General features: G+C 42.3%; 1 protein-coding gene across 1 annotated transcript in view; it reads right to left on the bottom strand.

Moving 5' to 3' along the window:
• The window catches only part of wdfy4 (WDFY family member 4), a 183762-nt gene that overhangs the window by 67981 nt on the left and 98105 nt on the right, over positions 1-17676 (bottom strand). The window contains 6 exon segments of the mRNA XM_029641018.2: positions 6272-6510; positions 6875-7026; positions 7200-7326; positions 16827-16952; positions 17059-17211; positions 17401-17526. Of these exon segments, the coding sequence (XP_029496878.2) occupies positions 6272-6510; positions 6875-7026; positions 7200-7326; positions 16827-16952; positions 17059-17211; positions 17401-17526 (923 nt within the window).

Here is a 17676-nt window from a genome sequence, read left to right as displayed (position 1 = left end):
CTCTGCCTAGTCATCGCCATTTTACCTGCTGTTGTTGTGTTAGCTGATTAGCTGTTGTTGTCCGATTACTTTATGCCTCGCTGTATGTCTCTCTCAAATGTCAATATGCCTTGTATACTGTTGTTCAGGTTAGTTATCATTGTTTTAGTTTACAATCAAATCAAATCAAATCAAATGTATTTCTATAGCCCTTCGTACATCAGCTGATATCTCAAAGTGCTGTACAGAAACCCAGCCTAAAACCCCAAACAGCAAGCAATGCAGGTGTAGAAGCACCTGCATTGCTTGCAATGGAGACCCTAGTTCCACTCTTCAAACCTCTGATACCACCTTTGTCCCACCTCCCACACATGCGGTGACCTCACCCATTACAACCAGCATGTCCAGAGATACAACCTCTCTCATCATCACCCAGTGCCTGGGCTTACCTCCGCTGTACCCGCACCCCACCATACCCCTGTCTGCGCATTATGCCCTGAATATATTCTACCATGCCCAGAAACCTGCTCCTCTTATTCTCTGTCCACAACGCTCTAGGCGACCAGTTTTGATAGCCTTTAACCACACCCTCATACTACTCCTCCTCTGTTCCACGGGTGATGTGGAGGTAAACCCAGGCCCTGCATGTCCCCAGACACCCTCATTTGTTGACTTCTGTAATCGAAAAAGCCTTGGTTTCATGCATGTCAACATCAGAAGCCTCCTCCCTAAGTTTGTTTTACTCGCTGCTTTAGCACACTCTGCCAACCCTGATGTCCTTGCCGTGTCTGAATCCTGGCTTCGGAAGTCCACCAAAAATTCTAAGATTTCCATACTCAACTATAACATTTTCCGTCAAGATAGAACTGCCAAAGGGGGAGGAGTTAGCCTGCAAAGTAATGTCATACTTTCCAGGTCCTTACCCAAACAGTTCGAACTACTAATTTGAAAAATTACTCTCTCCAGTAATAAGTCTCTCACTGTTGCCGCCTGCTTACCGACCCCCCTCAGCTCCTAGCTGTGCCCTGGACACCATTTGTGAATTGATCGCCCCCATCTAGCTTCAGAGTGTGTTCTGTTAGGTGACCTAAACTGGGATATGCTTAACACCCCAGCAGTCCTACAATCTAAGCTAGATGCCCTCAATCTCACACAAATCATCAATGAACCCACCAGGTACAACCCTAAATCTGTAAACAAGGGCACCCTCATAGACGTTATCCTGACCAACTGGCCCTCCAAATACACCTCCGCTGTCTTCAACCAGGATCTCAGCGATCACTGCCTCATTGCCTGTATCCGGTACGGGTCCGCAATCAAACGGCTACCCCTCATCACTGTCAAACGCTCCCTAAAACACTTATGCGAGCCGGCCTTTCTAATCGACCTGGCCCGGATATCCTGGAAGGATATTGCCTGATCATTCTTTAAAAGTAACTTCCTCACCATCTTAGATAAGCATGATCTGTTAAAAAAATGCAGAACAAAGAACAGATATAGCCCGTGGTTCACTCCAGACCTGACTGCCCTCGACCAGCACAAAAACATCCTGTGGCGGACTGCAATAGCATCGAATAGTCCCAACGATATGCAACTGTTCAGGGAAGTCAGAAACCAATACCCGTAGTCAGTCAGGAAAGCAAAGGCCAGCTTTTTCAAGCAGAATGTACATCCTGTAGCTCTAACTCCAAAAAGTTCTGGGACACTGTAAAGTCCATGGAGAACAAGAGCACCTCCTCCCAGCTGCCCACTGGACTGAGGCTAGGTAACACGGTCACCACCGATAAATCCATGTTAATCGAAAACTTCAACAAGCATTTCTCAATGGCTGGCCATGCCTTCCTCCCTGGCTACTCCAAACTCGGCCAACAGCTCCGCCCCCCCGCAGCTACTTGCCCAAGCCTCCCCAGCTTCTCCTTTACCCAAATCCAGGTAGCAGATGTTCTGAAAGAGCTGCAAAACCTGGACCCGTACAAATCAGCTGGGCTTGACAATCTGGACCCTCTATTTCTGAAACTATCCGCCGCCATTGTCGCAACCCCTATTACCAGCCTGTTCAACCTCTCTTTCTTATCGTCTGAGATCCCCAAGGATTGGAAAGCTGCCGCAGTCATCCCCCTCTTCAAAGGGGGAGATACCCTGGACCCAAACTGTTACAGACCTATATCCATCCTGCCCTGCCTATCTAAGGTCTTCGAAAGTCAACAAACAGATCACTGACCATCTCGAATCCCACCGTACCTTCTCCGCTGTGCAATCTGGTTTCCGAGCCGGTCACGGGTGCACCTCGGCCACGCTCAAGGTACTAAACGATATCATAACCGCCATCGATAAAAGACAGTACCGACCTAGAATATGTGGACATCTATAAGTACTTAGGTGTCTGTCTAGACTGTAAACTCTACTTCCAGACTCATATCAAACATCTGCAATCTAAAATCAAATCTAGAGTCGGCTTGCTATTCCGCAACAAAGCCTCCTTCACTCACACCGCCAAACTTACCCTAGTAAAACTGACTATCCTACCAATCCTCGACTTCGGCGATGTCATCTACAAAATAGCTTCAATTACTCTACTCAGCAAACTGGATGCAGTTTATCACAGTGCCATCTGTTTTGTTACTAAAGCACCTTATACCACCCACCACTGCGACCTGTATGCTCTAGTCGGCGGGCCCTTGCTACAAATTCATCGCCAGACCGACTGGCTCCAGGTCATCTACAAGTCCATGCTAGGTAAAGCTCCGCCTTATCTCAGTTCACTGGTCATGATGGCAACACCCACCCATAGCACGCGCTCCAGCAGGTGTATCTCACTGATCATCCTTAAAGCCAACACCTCATTTGGCCGCCTTTCCTTCCAGTTCTCTGCTGCCTGTGACTGGAACGAATTGCAAAAATCGCTGAAGTTGTAGACTTTTATCTCCCTCACCAACTTTAAACATCTGCTATCTGAGCAGCTAACCGATCGCTGCAACTGTACATAGTCCATCGTTAAATAGCCCACCCAATTTACCTACCTCATCCCCATAATGTTTTTATTTATTTACTTTTCTGCTCTTTTGCACACCAGTATCTCTACCTGCACATGACCATCTGATCATTTATCACTCCAGTGTTAATCTGCAAAATTTTAATTATTCGCCTTCCTCCTGATGCCTTTTGCACACAATGTATACAGACTCTTTTTTTTCTACTGTGTTATTAAATTGTTTATTGTTTACTCCATGTGTAACTCTGTGTTGTTGTCTGTTCACACTGCTATGCTTTATCTTGGCCAGGTCGCAGTTGTAAATGAGAACTTGTTCTCAACTATCCTACCTGGTTAAATAAAGGTGAAATATTTTTTTTTTTAAAGAATAATTATTGACATGAATACATGTCACAAATGTTACAGGTGTTTCAGCCTAGCTCAGTGGTTTCTGTGGTGGTGGGGCAGCCAAAAGAAAATAGTGGTTGGTAATTTTCTCTACTTGCTCTGTGATTGGCTCAGTGTTCTGTCACTCATGGGGACACTTCGTCACTGCTAAATCTACAGGAAGAGTTTGAAAATTCAAGCCCCTTGAGTGCTGCCATAGATTTACATTAGAAATGCCCATCCAAAGAAGGCTGAAGGTCAATGGCCACAGAAAACATTACGTCAAATCATGTGGCTTTACCGTAGCTTTGATTGGAAAGATCATGTCAACATCATACTTTCAAAATCTTAGCTAGCAAGCTAGACAAGTAGTCATCGTCATGAATCAAGTTGACAATCTACTGGCAGATCCATTATAGATCAAATAAAATATAGATAAAACGTATCGGTGCTCATCAGCCATTGGACATAAACATTACACAACAAGTAGGAAATCGCAAATTAAACAATGAGTGGTTTGGAAGGAATCAGGGGCTAACTGCAAGCTTTGCAAAGCAATCACTAGCCTGCTATTCAGTGGAGATTGTGGTCCAAGTCTGGGTTTAAGGGTCTCTTTTCCAAGCTCAAAAGGATACATTTTCTTATGCAACACCATGGGCCAGAAAAGGTTGAATACATTGGCCATGCTGTCAATCCAACATGACTTCTGCCGCATTCAAAACAACTGGAAACTCTGAACTGGGAAATCTCAGACTTCAGTGAGTGCAAGACAACTGGTCAATCTGAAAAAGATTTGCTCCGACGGAGCAAGTCGGGAACTCAGGCCTCTTTCTAAAGGTCCGACCTGAAGATCACCGATGTCATGATTCAGTCTTGTTTTTGTTGTCTTGAAAGCACCATAAATCCAGAGAATGCCAAACTGTGATGACAAAATTTGCCCACAAGAAGGACCGCTGTGCCACCTTCATGTTCAAATGAGCACAGCACAACGAGGTGAGTCAAAAAAAGTATTGTATGCTGTTGCATAAATTATGTAATATGCCAGGGAGATGTATATATACTGTAGCTAAGAAAGTAATGCTAAATGTATGTTGTGTAGTAAGCTGATAGTAGCCCATGTGCCTCACCCTAATAATTTGGTACCTGCGGAGGCAGGGGTTGGGATTTAAAACATATGTATATAGGACAAAACACACATCACGACAAGAGAGACACCACAACACTATATAAAGAGAAACCTAAGACAACAACATAGCATGGCAGCAACACATGACAACACAGCATGGTAGCAACACAACATGGTAGCAGCACAACATTGTAGCAGCACAAAACATGGTAAAACTTTATTAGGCACAGACAAACTCCCAAAGATAGAGACATCAAAACATCACGCAAAGAAGCCACCACTGTCAGTAAGCGTTATCCGCTCATCGTTCGTTATGCCATAGTTTGTACATGTCAATTGCCAGTAGAAACCTTTTCAAGGCTCCGTTGATAGCCAGGTGTAGCAACAATAAGGATTCACTCCATGGTACTGAAAATAAATCTCTGCTGTTGGGACAGCTTCATGTAGGACCTAACAGTTTGTGGGCACCATTCGTCATTGTTATAGTGCAATTACCCTGTTGAGTGTAGGGGGTAGTATTTTGATGTTTGGGTGAAAAACGTACCCAAATGAAACTGCCTATTTCTCAGGCCCAGAATCTAGAATATGCATATAATTGTCGGATTAGGATAGACAACACTCTAAAGTTTCCAAAACTGTCAAAATATTGTCTGTGAGTATAACAGAACTGATATTGCAGGCGAAAACCTGAGGAAAATCCAACCCGGAAGTGCTGTTTTTCCTGAAAGCTCTCTGTTCCATTGCCTGCCTTCGCTCCATTTAAAGGGATATCAACCATATTCCTTTTCCTATGGCTTCCACATGTTGTGGACAGTCTTTAGACATAGTTTCAGGCTTTTATTTTGAAAAATGAGCGATAAAGATCACATCGCGTCATTGGATGGCTGGGTGCGTTTTGCATGCGCAACAGCTTGGAGCAGACATTTTCTCTCTCTCTCCTTTGAAGAAGCTACAGTCCGGTTTAAATATTATCGATTATATATTGTAAAAACAACCTGAGGATTGATTATAAAAAAAAACGTTTGACATGTTTCTACGAACTTTACGGATACTATTTGGAATTTTCGTCTGCCCGGTATGGACCGCTCGAGCCTGTGGATTTCTGAACATAACGCGCCAACCAAATGGAGGTATTTTGGATATAAAAATAATCTTTATGGAACAAAAGGAACATTTATTGTGTAACTGGTAGTCTCGTGAGTGCAAACATCCGAAGATCATCAAAGGTAAGTGATTAATTTTATTGCTTTTCTGACTTTCGTGACCAATCTACTTGGCTGCTAGCTCTTTGTAATGTTTTGTCTGCTGAGAGAGATGTCCTTACATAAACGCTTGGTATGCTTTCGCCGAAAAGCTTTTTTTGAAATCTGACACGCCAGGTGGATTAACCTTTTTGGGAAAGGGGGCAGCATTTTCACTGTTGGATGAATAGCGTGCCCAGAGTGAACTGCCTCCTACTCTGTCCCAGATGCTAATATATGCATATTATTATTAGTATTGGATAGAAAACACTCTAAAGTTTAATTTGAATTTGGCACTCTGAAATTCAGCAGATGTTGACGAAAATGATCCCGCTAACAGGATGGGTGCATCAGGAAGTTTAGTGTTGTGTTGTGTTGCTGGCATGCATCTAAAAACAATTGGGTGGGAGTTTGCCCCACCGAGATTTACATGCTAAAATCGCCACTGTACAAAGAATCCATGATCATAAAGCCAATCATAGGTCTGACTTTTTAACACCCTGTGTACGTTTGTGTGTGTATGAGTGCGCGAGCACACGTGTGTGTGTGTGTGTGTGTGTAACCTACCTGCCAGATCGTATCAACAGTAGACAGTGCAGCAGGCAGGTAATAAAGTTCACGTTGGCATTGTAGGTTGCCATGACTACGTCCCAGCGCGCCATGACCACCTGCAGCGTCCTGATGACCGCATCCTGTTCGGCCTGTGTGTGTTGTGGGCGGGAAAGGAAGTAGAGCAGGGCTCGGTTGGTGCTGGTGTAGAGGGAGGAAACTGTGTTCTCTTTCTGTGATAGGCCCTTCTCCATCACCTGATAAGGAAACAGCAGGTGAAAACATTCAGACGGTTGCAGATAAACAGAAAACCTGTGTTACATTGTAGTCGCGCTGTGTGGAATTGTGGTTGCAGTTGCATGCCATGTCACCGACTTCGAAGTCGGACATCAGACTGCTAATTTGTTTAACACTTATCCAGGCGTTGTAAGATTGGGCAGGCGACTGTAACGTAGTCAGCCTGGAACGCTACCAAAAATGTTATGAATAGAGCTGACAAATCTTGACTTACGCTGTAAATGAAGAACAATCATGTTTGTGTTTCACATTACATTTTTATCTGAACATTCTTTAATATTACTTTCACCCATGGCAGCACATAGCCTTCAGAGTGTTTCTCACCACCACTATCTGGTCTGCTAGGAAGGTGAGCAGGTTCTCTGGCTCAACCAGAAACATGCCGCTGTAGAGTTTCTCCAGAAACTTCTGACTGAAAAGCACCATGTTCTCCATCAGTGTGGCCATCTGCCCCTCAGGACTCTGGGAGTTTGACTCTGGTGACAGAGAGGGAGAAAGATCTGTGTGACATGATACAATATTTTATTGTCCATTTGCATGGGAAATTATTTTGTGATTATTTGTGTGTGTCCGTGTACATGCGTGAGTGTGTGCTCATGTGTGAAGTGTGTCTGTATGCTTTGTGGACATGTGTGAGTGCATGCTCTACCCTGTGTGGTGAGGTGTGTGTTATGTCCATTCTCCTGGCTGGTCATGTGGATGATTTCCATGAAGAACTCAAGCAATTCAGTTTGGAAGACCTGTCTCCGCTCCAACGATGCTCCTTCTGGGGAATACTGCAACGTACACGCACACACACACATACACACAGGGTTGAACATGTGCTCCTAAGATAGTAGCCATCCCTGTCTTTTCTCCATCTCCCCTGGTGTTTAGCTAAAGGGACCACGTTTAGATGCATACCAATATCCCAATATTATTCGGGATCCACAAGCATTCTGTTTTTGATTTGACCTAAATACATTGCCTTCAGAAAGTATTCACACCGCTTGAATAAAAAAATAAAAAAATGTTTACAGCCTCAATTTAAAATGGATTACATTTCGATTTTGAATGGCCTACACATAATACCCCATATGTCAATTTTTTTAAATTAATATAACAAGTGAAAAGATTCAATATCTTGATTCAATAAGTATTCAACCCCTTTTTTATGGCAAGCCTAAATAAGTTCAGGAGTAAAAATAAAGCTTAACAAGTCATATAATAAGTTGTATGGACTCAACATCATTTTTTTATGACTACCTCATCTCTGTACCCCACACATACAATTATCTGTGAGGTGCCTCAGTCGAGCAGTGAATTTCAAAGACAGGTTCAACCACAAAGACCAGGGAGATTTTCCAATGCTCCGCAAAGAAGGGCATCTATTGGAAGACGGGGTAAAAAAAAAGCTGACATATCCTATTGAGCATGGTGAAATGATTAATAACACTTTGGATGGTGTATCAATACACCGTCACTACAAAGATACAGACGTCCTTCCTAACTCAGTTGCCAGAGAGCTCAGGGGTTTCACCGTGAGGCCAACGGTGACTATGAAACAGTTACAGAGTTTAATGGCTCTGATAGAAGAACTGTGGATGGGTCAACAACATTGTAGTTACTCCACAATACTAACCTAAATGACAGATCGAAAAGAAGGAAGTCTGTACTGAATATGCATCCTGTTTACAATAAGGCACTGAAGTAAAACTGCAAAAAATCTGGCAAAGAAAGAAACATTATGTCCTGAATACAAAGCACTATGTTTGGGGCAAACACAACACATCACTGAATACCACTCTTCAAATCTTCAACCATGGTGGTGGCTACATCATGCTATGGGTATGCTTGTCATTGGCAAGAACTAGGGAGTTTTTTAAATGTAATTTCCTAGACTAAAACCTGATTCAGTCTGCTTTCCAACAGACACTGGGAGCCAAATTCACCTTTGAGAAGGCCAATAACCTAAAAGACAAGGCCAAAAATACATTGGAATTGCTTACCAAAATGACATTGAATGTTCCTGAGTGGCCTAGTTATAGTTTTAACTTAAATTGTCTTGAAAATCTATGGCAGACTTGAAAATGTCTGTCTATCTAGCAAAGATCAACAACCAATTTGACAGAGCTTGAATAATTGAAGAAAGAATAATGTGCAAATATTGTACAATCCAGGTTAGGCTGACCCCATTTAATCGACTGGTCGACAAATATGTTTTTAGTAGAGCAGTCGCAAATATACAGTACCAGTCAAAAGTTTGGACACACCTACTCATTCAATGATCTTTCTTTATTTGACTATTTTATGCAGCACTCATCACTCTCCTTGGTCAAATAGACCTTACATGGTTTGGAGGTGTGTTGGGTCATTGTCCTGTTGAAAAACAAATGACAGTCCAACTAAGCGCAAACCAGATGGGATGCCGTATCACTGCAGAATGCTGTGGTAACCATGATGGTTAAGTGTGCCTTGAATTCTAAATAAATCAGTGATAGTGTCACCAGCAAAGCACCCCCAAACCATCACACCTCCACCTCCATGCAGAGATCATCCGTTCACCTACTCTGCGTCTCACAAACTAACGGAAGTTGGAACCAAAAATCTCAAATTTGGACCTAAGGACAGATTTCCACCTCTCTAATGTAATTTGCTTGTGTTTCATGGTCCAAGCAATTCTCTTCTTCTTATTGGTGTCCTTTCGTAGTTTCTTTGCAGCAATTCAACCATGAAGACCTGATTCACGCCGTCTCCTCTGAACAGTATATGTTGAGATGTGTCTGTTACTTGAACCCTGTGAAGCATTTATTTCTGAGCCTGGTAACTCTAATGAACTTATCCTCTGCAGCAGAGGTAACTCTGGGTCTTCCTTTCCTGTGGCGGTCCTCATGAGAGTTTCATCATATCGCTTGATGGTTTTTGCGACTGCACTTGAAGAAATATTAAACGTTCTTGACATTTTCCATATTGACTCACCTTCATGTCTAAAATGATGGACTCTTGTTTCTCTTTGCTTATTTGAGCTGCTCTTGCCATAATATGGACTCTTTTACCAAATAGGGCTATCTTCTGTATACCAACCCTACCTTGTCACAACACAACTGATTGGCTCAAATGCATTAAGAAGGAAAAGAACTACACAATAACTTTTAACAAGGCACACCTTTTAATTGAAATGCATTCCAGGTGACTACCTCATGAAGCTGGTTGAGAAAATGCCAAGAGTGTGCAAAGCTGTCATCAAGGCAAAGAGTGGCTACTTTGAATAAATATATTTAGGATTTTTTAAACACTTTTTTGGGTTACTATATGATTCCATATGTGTTATTTCATAGTTTTGATGTCTTCACCATTATTCTACAATGTAAGAAAATAGTACAAATAAAGAAAAACCCTGGAATGAGTAGGTGTGTCCAAACTTTTGACTAGTACAGTATATATATTTTCTTATGGCAGACGAGACACCTGTCTGATTCACGCCTGTCCCAGTGGACTAATCCATTGCGGAGGCTGCAGGGATGGCACACCAGTATCACCAGTAGTACATTTACGGTTAATTCCCATTATTTCTAATCTACAATGTTTGTTTGGTTAAGGTTATTTCTGTTAATGCATTCAATATATTATTATTACAGTCTTTTACCATTGTCATTGTCGGAGTGGGCACGTTGTCTGAGGACTGCACAACCTAGGATACACTGTGAGGAACAAGTTTTGGTTTATTTCATTCTTTTGTTTGTAGCGCTCTCGTCAATGTTGAGTAAGGACACGCAATTACATCCTGATCTGTTTCACCTTTCTTTGTGCATGTCTTCACTCCCTCCAGGTGTCGCCCACCTTCCAAAGTATCCCCTGTGTATTTATACTTTTGTTCTCTGTTTGTCTGTTGCCAATTAGTTTTGTTTCGTGAAACCTACCAGCATTTGTTCCCCTGCTCCTGTCTGTTCTTGCTCCTGTTTTCTAGTCCTTCCCGGTTTGGACCGTCCTGCCTCCCCTGATCCTGAGATTGCCTGCCGTTCTTACCTTGCCACATCTCACTGGATTATTGACCCCTGCCTGCCCTGACCCTGAGACTGCCTGCTGTTCTGGACCTGTTGCACCCTCTATGGATTACTGACCTCTGCCTGCCTTTGACCTGTCATTTGCCTGCCCCTGTACTAGAAAGTAAATGTTTATTCATCGACATTGTCTGCATCTGGGTCATACCTGAATCCTGATAGTACGAACTGGCCATTACTGACCCAGCAGACTCAGACCAGCTCCACAACGCCCTCTCCTCCCAAGGAGCCATCATTGGAAGGCACAAGGAGTTGCTTCGTGGTCTCATGGAAGGGTTCCAGACCTTGGCCGAATGCCATGACCGAGCATTCAACACATTGCTGGAGCAATTCTGTGGGTTGTCTGTTAGGCAACCTACCCCAGTGTCCTGAGAACCCCGCTTACCTCTTCAAGATCACTACGCTGGGGATTCCAGATCCTGCCAGGCTTTTCTCTCCCAGTGCTCCCTCATTTTCAAGCTGCAGCCTTCTTTATTCACCTTAGACCGCTCGAGGATAGCGTACATCATAACACTAATGTCCGGGAGGGCACTTGCCTGGGCCACGGCGGTGTGGAAGCAACAATCCGCCGTCTGCCTCAGTCTGGAGGAGTTCATGGAGGAGGTTCGGAAGGTGCTTGATTCCCTGTTGTCCAGGAGAGAGGCTGCTCGCAAGCTGCTCCAGCTACGTCATTACTCCCGTAGTGTGGCAGACTACGCAGTGTATTTCCACATATTGTCAGCTGAGAGTGCTTGGAACCCGGAAGCGCTGTTCAACATGTTCCTACACAGATTATCGGAGGAAATAAAGGACGAGCTTGCAGCCGGGGAACTACCGACGGATCTCGACTCGCTCATCGCCTTGACCATTCGGATCGATGGGAGACTACGGGAATGAAGGAATGAGAGGAGTTTCGATTCCACCTCGCCTCCGAGGGAGCCCGGAAGTCCCCGGCGGCTCCGTTGCCAAGAGAAACTGAGGCTACCCGAGTTCCCCCGAGAGCCTCCGAAGACTGCCGATTCACCTCTTCCCGAGCCCATTCAACGAGGCAGAGCTAGGCTGTCTCCAGCTGAACGGCTTCACACTAAGAGCTTCCTCTATTGCGGGACTACTGGTCATTTTGTCTCCACCTGTAGGTAGGAGCGAGTTCTCTGGTGAACCATATGGAGAACTTTTCCTCTCCCCTTACTGGCATCCCTTTTCATGCCATGTTGATGGTCCTAAACTTCAGGCAGTTAACTTTGTGTATATCATTTTAGGTACAAATTGAAAAAAGGGGCGGATCCTTCAGAGGTTTTAACTTCTTATGGCTGCAGGGGCACTATTGAGTAGCTTGGATGAAAGGTGCCCAGAGTAAACGGCCTGCTCCTCAGTCTCAGTTGCTAATATATGCATATTATTATTATTAGTAGTAGTAGTAGTATTGGATAGAAAACACTCAGAAGTTTCTGAAACTGTTTGAATGATGTCTGTGAGTATAACAGAACTCAGATGGCAGGCAAGAACCTGAGAAGAAATCTAAACAGGAAGTGAGAAATATGTTGGTATATTTTCAAACCATTGCCTATTGAAATCCCTGTTAGATATGAATGAACATTCACTTCCTAAGGCTTCCACTCGATGTCAACCATCTATATAAATTTGAATGAGGCTTCTACTGTGTTGTGGGACTGAATAAGAACAGAATGCATCAGACTAGCACAGGTTATCTTCCTGCTTTCCGTTCCTCCTCAAGACACAAAGGAATTCTCCGGTTGGAACTTTATTGAAGATATATGATAAAAACATCCTAATGATTGATTCTGTACTTAGTTTTAAATGTTTCTTCGACCTGTAAAATAACTTTTTGAAGATTTTGTCAGAAAAAATGGTCGACCAGCACCAGCGTTTGGATAGGTGTACCAAACGCGCTAACAAAAGTAGCTAACTGGACATAAATAACGGACATTATCGAACAACTCAAGCATTTATTGTGGACCTGGGATTCCTGGGAGGGCATTCTGATGAAGATCATCAAAGCTAAGGGAATATTTAGCATGTCATTTATGGTTAGCTAATTTAACTATTGTTCTGAGCGCCGTCTCAGATTATTGCATGGTTTGCTTTTTCTGTAAAGTTTTTAAAAAGGTACAGGTATATCTATATAGATATATATAGATGTATTATAATCTACATCTATGATGAGTATTTCTGATGAATCGGTGTGCCTATGCAAAATCACTGGATGTTTTTGGAACTAGTGAATGTAATGCGCCAATGTAAACTCAGATTTTTTTATATAAATATGAACTTTATCAAACAAAACATACATGTATTGTGTAACATGAAGTCCTAAGAGTGTCATCTGATGAAGATCATCAAAGGTTAGTGATTAATTTTAGCTCTATTTGTGCTTTTTGTGACTCCTTTCTTTGGCAAGAAAAATTGCTGTTTTTATTGTGGTTTGGTGGTGACCTAACATAATCGTTTGTGGTGCTTTCGCTAAAAAGCATATTTGAAATTGGGCACTGCGGTGGGATTAACAACAAGACTACCTTTAAAACGGTATAAGATACATGTATGTTTGAGGAATTTTAATTATGAGATTTCTGTTTTGAATTTGGCGCCCTGCACTTTCACTGACTGTTGTCATATCATCCCGTTAACGAGATTGCAGCCCAAACAGGTTTTTAAAGGGATACTTTGGGATTTTGGCAGTGAAATCCTTTATCTACTTCCCCAGAGTCAGATGAACTAGTAGACATGTTATCCATCTGTGTAAAGTATGAAAGAAGTTAGAGGTAGTTTCGCAAGCCAATGCTAACTAGCATTAGCAAAATGATTGGAAGTCAAATAAAATAAATGATTTGGAGCATTGTCAAATGCTCCATAAATAAAAGGTGAACACTAACAGTGAAATGCTTTCTTATTGGCCCTTCCCAACAATATATATATATATATATATTTTTTTTTTACAAATAATATAAAAATAATAACACAAGGAATAAATACATAATGAGTAATGATAACTTGGCTATATGTATGTACAGGGTACCCGTACCGAGTTGTTGTGGGGGTACGAGGCAATTGAGGTAGATATGTACATATACGTAGGGATAAATTACTATGCAACAGGATAGATAATAAACAGTAACAGCAGCGTATGTGATGAGTCAAAAGAGTGAGTGCAAATAGGGTTAATGCAGATAGCCCGGGTAGCTATTGGTTAACTATTTAGCAGTCTTATGGCTTGGGGGTAGAAACTGTTCAGGGTCTGGTTGCTTCCAGACTTGGTGCATTGGTACCACTAGACGTGAAGTAGCGTAGAGAACAGTCTGTGACTTGGGTGGCTGGAGTCTTTGACACTTTTTAGGGCCTTAATTTGACACCGCCTGGTATAGAAGCTTGACCCCAGTGATGTACTAGGCCATACGCACTACCCTCTGTAGCGCCTTGAGGTTGGATGCCAAGCAGTTGCCATACCAAATGGTGATGCAGCCAGTCAAGATGTGAGTCTATGAGTATCTAATAGCATGCTATAGACAGTGTCATGACTCACCTGACAGTGGATCAAAAGACCCATTAGCTAGGCAAATGTTTGAAGATAGCCAGACCTCGTCTCTCCAACAGAAGAGGGGAAGGGGGGCTGTGCCAATCTTGACACCTTAACATCGGGTCGTAAATTCAGAGAGAACGTTCTATTTTTTGCCCTGCAGTATTGGGAAAGAAAACCCTTTGTCTACAGAAGACCTTTGCCGCCAAAAACTCGAACGGCCAAAGAATGAACATTGGAACAATATTCATAAGATAGGAATATTAAGAATGGTCCGTGGGGATCTAAAGAATAATCCTGTCATATGGTTTGTTATTTTGTGATGCCATTATGGATGGTATAACTAAGTAACTGTAACTCTGAAAGTGTACACATCCTATGTACCAAGTTTACATCTAAATGTTGTATAAAATATATGATTAAATATGAAAATACTTTTGTGAAGATAGCAATGTGATTTTAGCCTTCTAAATGAGAATTGCTTTTCATATCAACTTGTGCCCAGCCAGTAACCATGCCCAAGTGAGAACAGACATTGTGTTGGTGTGATGGAATGCCCCTTTTGGCCAGAGTGCTTAAAAAGGACTCGTTAAAGAAATGTACATTATACCAGCCTGACAGACAGCATGAGCTGAATGTTACGATATGGTTTAAACTCTACAGACTAAGCACACGGACGGTGTAAACCAGATGTCACGAATGGTTAAAACTACAAGACCAAAACATGTATTTTGGTCTCGTAGTGGTCTTAATGATTGATTATTCAGGGTTCAGCTCCCGACAACTTTACACGCCAGCAGCTGGCATGTAAATCAATCATTGAGATCACTATGAGACCAAAATATGTGAGAACGTGGTCCACACTTTGAAATGGTTAGAAACTCTGAAGCTCTAAACCTCAACACGAGAAGATAGCCTTCCATAGGAGACCAGAAACATTCACAGTCAGCAGCTGTGCAGGTAAAATTGGTCCTAGAATTTGTCCAAAGACACGAGGGGAAAGAACAGATCCCTCTTGGTACATCTGAAGCATCTATTCTAACAAACACTCCACTACCAAAGAAGAATGACTTTGTGATCTCTGGTGGACAACCAGAGCCTTACATTGAGCCACTACCCATAGACGGATCGATTGGTTTCAACAGAGAGACGACAGAGAAAGACAGCTACGCGTAAATATACACTGCTCAAAAAAATAAAGGGAACACTTAAACAACACAATGTAACTCCAAGTCAATCACACTTCTGACAAACCATTCAGATCTTTTTTTTTAGGTCACCCTCTTTTCAATGGATTTTCATTGGGAATCCAGATTTCTAAGGGACCTTCTTGTAGTACCTATCGCTTCCACTGGATGTCAACAGTCTTTAGAAATTGGTTGAGGTTATTCCTTTGTGTAATGAAGAAGTACGGCCATCTTGAGGGTCACTTGAAGTGTACTGTTAGATAGAGGCGCGTGACCAGAAAGCATGCTTTAGTTTGTTTACTTCCTGTATTGAACACAGATCATCCTGTCTTCAATTTTACCGATTATTTACGTTAGGTATTTTCTAACGTTGTGTTACAAAAGTAGTTTGAAATGTTTTGGCAAAGTTTACAGGTAACTTTGAGATATTATGTTGTCACGTTGAGCAAGTTGGAACCTGTGTTTTTCTGGATCAAACACGCCAAATAAATTGACATTTTGGATATATATCGACGGAATTAATCGAACAAAAGGACCATTTGTGATGTTTATGGGACATATTGGAGTGCCAACAAAAGAAGCTCATCAAAGGTAAGGCATGAATTATATTTTTATTTCTGTGTTTTGTGTCGCGACTGCAGGGTTGAAATATGGTTTCTCTCTTTGTTTACGGAGGTGCTATCCTCAGATAATAGCATCGTTTGCAATCGCCCAAAAAGCGTTTTTGGAATCTGACATTTTGGCTGGATTCACAATAAGTGTAGCTTTTATTTGCTATCTTGCATGTGTGATTTAATGAAAGTTTGATTTTGGCGCTCTGCATTTTCCCTGGCTTTTGGCCAGGTGGGACGCTAGCGTCCCACATGTCCCAGAGAGATTAAGGAGAAGTCTATCTTTAATTCTGTGAATAACACTAGTATCTTTTATCAATGTTTATTATGAGTATTTCTGCAAAATCACCGGATGTTTTGGAATCAAAACATTACTACACGTTAGGTGCCAATGTAAACTGAGATTTTTGCATATAAATATGCACATTATCGAACAATACATACATGTATTGTGTAACATGATGTCCTATGAGTGTCATCTGGTGAAGATTATCAAAGGTTAGTGATTAATTGTATCTATTTCTGCATTTTGTGACTCCTATCTTTGGCTGGAAAAATGGCTGTGTTTTTTCGACTTGGCGGTGATCTAACATAATCATATGTTTTGCGTTAGCTGTAAAGCATTCATTGAATCGGACACGATGGGTAGATTAACAAGATGTTTATCTTTCATTTGCTGTATTGGACTTGTTAATGTGTGAAAGTTACATATTTCCAGAGAAATGTTGTCGAGGGGTTCCGCGCTTGAAAGGTTAATATTGAAATATTAGTGTGCATGCTAAGGTACTCAATGAATACTCTCCCTCTCTGTCTTATAACTGGGCCAAGAGCGGCACATCCTGGATAAAGCAGGGGAATACAGTTGTTTATTAACCTCACCAGTGTGTGTGTGTGTGTGTGTGTGTGTGTGTGTGTGTGTGTGTGTACCTCCAGTAGCAGCAGTAGGGGGTGTGTGTGTTCTTTGGCAGGCACGTTGAGCAGGCTGTCCATTAAGAGGATACGGATGAAGTCACACACCTGCTTCCTGGTTGGCTGACACACCTCCTCTTCACTCTGAGGAGATGAGAGCAAGAATTTCACTATTTATCAAAACCCCCATCATAGGTCTGATGCCACTACAAAAGGAATATGAAATAGAGGAGGAGAAAGACACACACACCTCAGGGGGAAACACAGTGCTGGCGAGCGTGTGTAGAAACTCTGGAGACGTCCATAGTGGGTCTCGGGGGCGGTGATTGTGTACCAGACAGAGGAACTGCATAACACTGCCGGGAAACTGCAACTCCCAAGATGCATCAGCGGCAGATGACCGCTATACATGGAGAGCGACAACAAACAGGACAGTATTTAGATTGAGGAAGGGTGTATAGTAAGTTTAAACTGATGCCATTAATAGTAACCATTTACAATGTTAAGTGCTTTGAGATTACATTAGCGCAATTGTCTCAGAGTGAGAATGTAAAATAACTTCTATGTTATGTTTTGAACCCAGTTGTCTCACCTGTGTGATGATGGCCTTGACCAGCTCCAGTAGCATGGCTGCAGACTTGGAACACAGCTGTAAGGGAGCAGAGTTTGTGTACTCTGTGCTGTCAATCACTGCCTGTAGAACTTCATCCAGATCCAGCTACAGAGGAGACCACAGAGGACATACACTTTTAAAGTCCAACACAGGAATCATCTCATGGATGCCAAAATAGATTTAGCTTTGTTTGATTTACTTTACAGTTAATCATGAGAATTGAATTGTTCAAAATAACAGGAGTGGTAGGAGCCC

This window comes from Oncorhynchus nerka, linkage group LG28 (assembly GCF_034236695.1).
Source record: "Oncorhynchus nerka isolate Pitt River linkage group LG28, Oner_Uvic_2.0, whole genome shotgun sequence".
In the NCBI taxonomy this organism is placed as follows: Eukaryota; Metazoa; Chordata; class Actinopteri; order Salmoniformes; family Salmonidae; genus Oncorhynchus; species Oncorhynchus nerka.
The sequence above is the reverse complement of the archived record's forward strand: the minus strand, read 5'-3'. Positions and strand labels throughout refer to the sequence as shown.